Below are 7982 nucleotides of genomic sequence, written 5' to 3'. Positions count from 1 at the left end.
ATCCACTTACCCATGACTTCTACATTATTTATCAGACAAGCCTATCATAACCCGTATCATGTAGCATTGTAAAATAAAATTTTTCTTGTTTAGTTAACTTAGTATTTGATATAATACTTAGCTTAAATCAAATATAACCATACAAAATATTGTTGAACAGGGTATGATTTGTGTGGTTTGAAGCAATGCTTGTTTAGGACTTGTAGTGCAACAAAATTTATCACAGTGGGTAATCTCTCAGGGGATTGCGTGGTTTAGTCTTATGATGTTGCAAGAGAGAAGAAAATATACTTGTAAGAGAGTTGAGAAAATCTTTAAATGATATTGAATGATGATGAGAAAGAACCTCTTTTATTTTGTCTTACCATAAGACTATATATATATATATATATATATATAATATTGATATCTTGCGCGACGTACACAGTGCGTGACTGTACACGTCAAGCAGGATATCAAGCACTTTTTTTATTTTATTTAATTGTTTTCATAATTATATATCATTCTAAGTTGCTCTCTTGTTATTTTCATAGCACTTGCTCATTGATATTTGATTCTAGAAGCACAAATACCTCTCTCATTATCACTTCGTTAAGTCTAATTCATATTTGGTTAGGCGATATAATGATAAAGTTATTGTCGTGTAACTTTATGATCACAGATTTAAGTTAAGGAAAAGACCTATACACAATCGGGGACGGTAAGAATCACTATTGGGAAAAATCACTAAAATATATTGATCAACACAATCGGTTCGCAGATGCTACTATAACTATACAAGTAACATGCTACTATAACTATATAAGTAAAATTTAAAAGGCAGAGAGAGACTAGGAAACAATATCAGAGAGAAGAGCAAACCATTAAATAGCAAAGAGGCAAACATAATTATCAACTATAAACAACAGAGTACATACCTATACACACACACACACAACTACTAAGTCTTAATAGGACAAGCCAAGGATCAATTAGCAGTCACGTTGAATGTCCAACTACCTTATACACAAGCCTCTATTAACTATGCATAACTAGCTTAGTTATCTGAGTCCAATCTGAAGTCCGCGCATTCTATTCTGCAGTAAGGATAGCTGAGATGCCGTCTTCCTCTGCCTTATTTTCTTCTGTTTGATTTGAGTCAATTTATCATAGACACACCATGGGAAACTCAAGAAGTGTGGCCTCTTCAAACCCTCATTGTAGCATCCCCAGTAACTATGATGATAGGTGACATAGTACCAAGCTGAGGCTTTGGCATTTTCCTCATTTTCGTCGTGCTCGTGATCACTATGCTTATCCTTAAACCATGACCTGGCCTCTTTTCTTAGTACCTTAACTGCTCTTCCAATCGCCTCGGCATCCCTGTTCTTAGTGAAGATCTTGGACATTTTCATTATATTCCCACTTATTATCTCAGCCTCAGTCTTTATGCCATAGTGGTCCATGAGATTCCCCAGCTTGAAATCGTATTCCCCCTTGAAGAAGAAAGCATCATTAAGGTGCTCCTCAAAACCATCAACTTCCATGTCAGCATCGTACGATTGTACAGCAACCTGCTTGGTGAAGGTCTTTATCTGAACACAATCTGGTTTGTGTTCTTTGATTGCCCTGTACAGCTTCCCAATTATTCCCTTTGATTCATAGGTAACTCTGTCTTGCTTTTCCATGAAATCAGGATACTCCTTAACTTGCAGCGTAGGAGGGATTTCAGCAGGAACTCCAGTCTTGGGAAAGTCAACAGCAATGGAGAAAAGTTTTGCAAGCTTTAAGCATTCATGGCACTCTGCCTTTAATTTTGACTTGTCAGCAAAGACCGTGTGAGCATTGGCAATGATCCCCAAGCTGTCATTGACAATGTAATTTGTGAAATACTCCATCACCTCCTACACAACATAAATTCATTTTATACGTGTATTAGCAAATAGTTAAGAGTAAGCTACAGACGGATGAGTGCAAGCCTTGCAAAAGAGCATCCAAGTAAGAAGAGTAGTTGACACCTCAATTGTAACATCATGATCAAGTTCCATAGTTGGTGCAGGGGCATACTCCATAGGTTCAGCCATTCGTGCTGGCATGAGTACAGGGTCCCAACTAACGAAGTAGATATCTCCATCCAAGTCACTTCCTGAGCACTCATTTGGATGGGGTCTAGACAATGTTTGTGCCAATGACATGGACAAGCTAATGTTTAGTGAATTAAGCAAATGATAAACAGGTCATGCAAATTTGGAAGATGAAACCATTAGTTCAAAATTTGAAAAATGAGTCAAGAAGCAGCAAGTTAATCTGCAATTTGAAGAAGCTAGAGAAATCAATGACCTTGAAATATTATGAAAACTAGAATAAGTGCATATACTGATCTTAAATTGTTCACTTTTGGTTTTTCAGTGGTATTTGTGTGCATTATCTTGTCAGACAAGATCAAGACATTCCTCCAGTGGAAAAACAAAATATTTTCACTGGTTTTTCAGTCAAATAAAGTGTAATTATAAAGACCACATGGACGATATTGTTGGTTCAAAGAAATACAAATACTATTTTCAACCAACGCAATTTTATAAGCTCCGTAGCCACTTGCTGCTGACAACCAAATGCTATTTATTAATATCAGGGATTCACGACAGTATAACATGAAAGTAACTACTGCATGTCAATTAATTGTTGGTAAATAGAAAGCATCAGCTGTCAACCAAATGGACTCGAGTGTTTAGACCTATGTAGTATATAAATCTGACATTGCCAACATGTAAATCATAATTTTATAACTCATCAACAAGGACACTCCAAGTAAATGAGACTGCTTTCTATAGCTGTTGTATCTTCCTTTTTTCCTTTAATATGTAGCTGATGTTGTGGGGTTGTAATTAGTATTCAAGGAGAAAATAGTCTGTTATTCAAAATTCTTTGGTTGAGGTTACTTGAAACAAGTCCTATGAATAGAAGATCAACTTAAAGATATTGCACATATATTTTAGGTAACTTAGTGACTTGGAGAAATAAACAACAATTGGTAGTGGCTCGAAACAGTGTAGCAACAGAATTTCAAGCACTTTCATATGAAATTCGTGAGGAAATATGACTCAAAGACTACTAGAAGAATTAAAGATCTCTGATGACCCTCATGTCCGCATAACATTCAATCGAACCAAGGAACAAACCGTTGATGTCTTAACAAAGAGACTTCACAAGCCAATATTTGAAGACAAGGTAAACAAGGAAGGAATGACAAAACATTCACACTCAACTTGAAGTATTGGAATATTTAGCATTAAAGAATAATTTACAAATCACTTTAATTTTAGAATATTGATTTATTTCTCTAATAAAAATTTATTTATTTCCCTTTTTTGTTTTCCTTTTTAGCGAATTCTTTTTTTAGATGATTCTCCTTTGTGTTTTTGTTTCTAATTAACAAATTGTGGAGTGCCTAATTATTTTTTTTTAAAGGCAAAATTCTATATGTGTGTTAAATTTTTAAGAATACGAAGATTTCTTTTAATTAGTATTAGTAAGAATGTTTAGCATACCTCACCTTTTCCCTTTTTGTGGAAAAACAACACAATCAACCATATGGTGGAGATGGGGAACATTGACAGCTTCAAGGATACGAACATCACCAGGATGAAGACATGGATTTTTTGCTACAATTATTTTTCCCTCTAGTACAACAGCAGGATGTTCTCTGTTAAAGAAGAGACCATTATTATGGAACCTTGAGTTTTCAAAGCAAGAAACTTGAACAAAGACCTGCCCATATTTTAAACTTCGACTTTCATCTAAACATCCAATCATTGCTCTTCCTTTTGGAACAAAGATCCTTGCCTTAGTTCTAAGTTCCAGTAGCCTTGAAGCCCTAAATGCCTGAAGAAGCATTGAAACGAATGGTTCAGCATCAGGCTTATAGCCACACAATAGTAGTTCTCTCAGCATGTTGGCCGTTTCACCTGGATGCATAAGTTGAACAGCCTCCAGTGCCCTTTCTGGGTCAGTTAAAATGATATCCAAATCATAGACAGCTTCCTCAATTTTCTTTTCAAAGATACAATCAATAATTCCTAAAGTTGAAAGAAGAGTAATCAATTGACGATTGAGGAAACATGGTTGGTACTTGCTGTATGCAAGGACATCAAGTTTTGTGTTCTTAGACTCAAATTTGGACATGCTTTTGCGCAAGGATAGCTTCACTGATGATGTTGGATCAACAGCCACAACACCTTTATAACCAGCATACCTAATTTGGAAGGCTGATGGAACTGAACCTTTCAACCTACACTTAGCTGCCACTTTCTTAGCAAATTCAGCAGATATTTTTCCAATACCATCTGAGAACACATAACCTGACTGTTCTATATCAGGAATAAGCTGGAATTCGTGGCTCTCAACTGACAAAGTTTCAGTGGAGGAACTGAACGATTGTCCAAGTCTAGCAGCATACTTAGCAACATTTCTAATCCTTCTAAAATCACCCATCCATTCTCTTATGCTACCCGCACAAAACATATTGCTTGAGGCAAACATCCACGCAGAATTATCCCTTAGCTGACTGGATGAGAATGCAAGAAATTCAAACTTCTTACTACCAATAGTGATACCATTTTTCAGTATTGAGAGTATTCTCCAGTAGAGTGCAGTACGCCTTTCAGAACCAACAGACACAGCTCGTGCTAATATATGATTTGAATGCATCTTTTCACGATCCTCATCAACAAAAGAAATTCTCAAGAAATCATCAACTACCCCATCATAATGGCGTAAAACACGATTGGACACATTAATCTCAGGTCCATAGAAGAACACTTTAGAAGGGGTCACCTGCACCCTATGAACATATACCAAGCCAGAATCTGAATCTAAGGAAATTGTTGGCGAATTTATGTGCTTTGATCTGGAAAATTTTGCATATTGCTCAATTAACCACTTTGCAGGAGCAAAACAGGAGTAATCCATAACAGACATCATTTCCAAGGCTCGTTCAATATATGCATTAGGTCGTGAAGGACATGGACATACCAGATTGTAGAATTCTCGATCAAGTGTTTGTCCAATAAGAATCCCATTCTGAACCATGTAATTTATCTTGAAGAGAATCTCATAAGAAACCTCAATGCCAGAGGGAGGTTCTACAATAGGGACTAGATCCAAATTTCTCGAATAAGAAAAACCATTCTCCACAGCATAGCGACTATCAACTTCTTTATAATGAAAGAAGTATTTGTGAATATCAGGAAGATCATATCTGTAAGGTAGCTCTAAACACAATGCACAAGATTGTCCAATGCTACTGGATGGAGAAAAATCTATTGTTCTGACCCACTGATCATCTGGAACATCCTTGAAATAATTATAAATAGGATCTCCATATATAGATTGTGCATTTTGTGATGATTCTTTATAAAGTTTAGGAGCAGCTACCACCTAAAGGTATAATTGGATCAAAAAGAGGATACTTAAGAAACAACAATACTACTTAGACAAAATAAATAAATAAACACTTCACAAATAGAGGATGGCTATATGGTCATCAAATCATTAATCTAATTAACATTTAGCAGACGAAATAATGAGGATTTCCTCCCAATGACAGACTAGAAGAATGGTGGAACTATGGTACTCAGACACTTTCCTACACAGAAGTGGAAGTGGTATGTCAATTCAAACAATAGAATCAATCCTTTGATTTTAAGATTCTACAATCAAGACTAAATTGATCATATGCATAATCATTTATTCATTACATACACACATGATGTAATAGATTTAACAATAAATCTACACTTATGAGAATTTATGCAACCAATCTTATCTTATGCCATACCTAAATGAAAAAGGCAGAGCATTTGTGATAAAACTTGACAGCGAATAACAATATCCCGAAACCTCAAGTCATAGTGATGCAACAAATATTTGGGCGTTGTCACAATATAAATATTTGTATTTAAATATCAGAAGAGAACAATGGCTTTTGAATGAAATATAGACATGGGTTGTTTCTTTTTGTTAGATTATGATCTTCTTCAGGGTATATCTTTTCTCTGGTTTTCTATACCTCCGTCCATCCCCCTTTCCATTTTTATTTATTTCTACTCCTCTTTTATCACTTATTGTATCATATGGAGTTGACTTGACAATAAACAACTATCACAAAAAACAAATTCTACAACAACGTTCATAAATTTGCATAGACGATGAGCACATTGACATTAGATAATTTTATTCATGATAAATATACATAGATGATTGTCTCACAATGATAACTAACATAAAGCATATATAAACTCATGCTAGTATATATACAAACTCATGCACAAGCATCATAATTATTAAAAAAGAAAGAATTAAAGGGAAAAAAAATTATGCACTCTAAACTGGAGCAAACCTGGAACACCAGAAATTGGGAACGCTGAGAATATGAGCGATGTAATTGGATTTCCCATATGCTGTCATAAGCAAGTTCAAGTTTATATGAACAACTTCCATAGGACAGATAAAAGTCTATTTTCCTCATCTCAAAACCAAACTTAACATCAACTTCCTCCACACTCCAAAGAACAGATAATCTTTCTGGTGAAAGTGGGCAGCCAAGATATAGCTTTACGTTTTTTAGAACAAACATTGACTTCCTTGGTTTTGGTATAATGTCATGCTCCACATTGTGAAGAGTTAGGTATGAACCATTATAGTATAGTTTACGTTGCTGAATCATCAAAATTAAATCTCTAGCGTCCTCATTTTTGGAGAACTGGACTATTGCAAATGCTCTTGAGTTCTTTGATGGTCTTAGCTTTAGTGCAACAATAGATTCAGCGAATGTATACTTCTCCAGAAAAGTTGTTACCTCACTGGCAGTGACACAACGAGGGAACCCAGAAATCCTAAAAGTCTTAGAACTCATTATTGGGAAAAGACTAAGATGCAGGCAGGTCTTATTTTCCAGTCATCGAAATCTTGAGTATTCAACCTATACAAAGCAAGGAATCTATCTAAATCAAACAAGAAATATTCTGGATTAGTAGTAATAAAAGAACAAGTAAGAAATCACCAATTACAAGCAAATACAGTATAAAATGCAAGACCATGAAAACGCCAAAGAAAATTCACTTAGCATCGACATAAAGAGACTAAGTAGGAAGGCTATAAGGAATAGCAAAACCAAGAAAACACAAACAACTTAAAGTTACAAAAAAGGGAAAACCAAATCAAAATGCTTAGTAGATGGAATCATTTTCCCAGGAAGACACGGATTGAGACGGCGAGATCAAAATTTAAAACAATGATTGATTCACAGGTTAAAAAAAAAAACAGGATGGCAGAGCAAAGTGAAAGTAAAAAAGCTTCAAAATCTTGCGAACATTTTTCAATCTTTGAAAAAAAAAAAACGACCTACCAACTTAACCAAGGCAGACCAACAAAGTTAAGAACCCAGGAACACAATCAAACACAATCATCTACACCCCAGTGAACAAGAAAAATAAAATAACGCTCGAACACTGAAATGAACTAAGAAACACACTTGGTCGAAGCAAACAAAAGACGGTTCCGGTAGAACGTACCTACCGCCCCCTTCTCCGACTCCTTCAGGAACGAGCGGCCAATTGAAGAATCGCGATCGAAGCCCTCCCCGAATCTCTGAGCACTGCAGCCAAGGAAGTCGAAAAGAGCAGGAAGGGGAGGGATTTTAAAAACCTTCTGTCATTATTTTTCCTGACGAGAAATAAAGAGTTTAGAAAATAAAAAATAAATAAATCATTTACTAAGTCAATTGAAGTCAATAATAAAGCACTTAAAGTCGAAGCGTCAGAGCGATCCACACAGCCACTTTGTCGACGGTTCAAATCGGACCAGTGGCAGACAGACCCGGTGAGCTATCCGGCCTATTCGTCTTTAATTGGATAAAAGGACGACACTTGTTTTTTAAAAAGAAAAAAATAAATTGTGACCTCTTTTACCATAATTATAAAACGACCATCCTTTGATATATATTT

The 7982-nt window shown here is 35.6% G+C and overlaps 1 protein-coding gene across 2 annotated transcripts; it reads right to left on the bottom strand.

The window, feature by feature from the left end:
• Nucleotides 1–863: 863 nt before the first annotated feature.
• On the bottom strand, nt 864–7705 carry LOC121974770 (probable RNA-dependent RNA polymerase 1). Of its 2 annotated transcripts, none has more exons than XM_042525990.1 (5): nt 7551–7705; nt 6377–6958; nt 3533–5415; nt 1998–2148; nt 864–1883 (listed from the first exon to the last, which is right to left on the bottom strand). In XM_042525990.1, the coding sequence occupies exons 2-5, from the start codon at nt 6890–6892 to the stop codon at nt 1041–1043; spliced, it is 3393 nt and encodes a 1130-aa protein (XP_042381924.1). In that variant the 5' UTR covers nt 6893–6958; nt 7551–7705; the 3' UTR covers nt 864–1040. The 2 variants fall into 2 exon arrangements, with proteins under 2 accessions (XP_042381924.1, XP_042381926.1); XM_042525992.1 differs by having other exon boundaries at nt 7555–7697.
• Between the last annotated feature and the right edge of the window lie 277 nt (nt 7706–7982).

This window comes from Zingiber officinale, chromosome 4B (genome assembly GCF_018446385.1).
Source record: "Zingiber officinale cultivar Zhangliang chromosome 4B, Zo_v1.1, whole genome shotgun sequence".
NCBI classification, from domain to species: Eukaryota; Viridiplantae; Streptophyta; class Magnoliopsida; order Zingiberales; family Zingiberaceae; genus Zingiber; species Zingiber officinale.
Note: the sequence above shows the minus strand (reverse complement) of the source record. Positions and strands in the feature narration are given on the sequence as shown.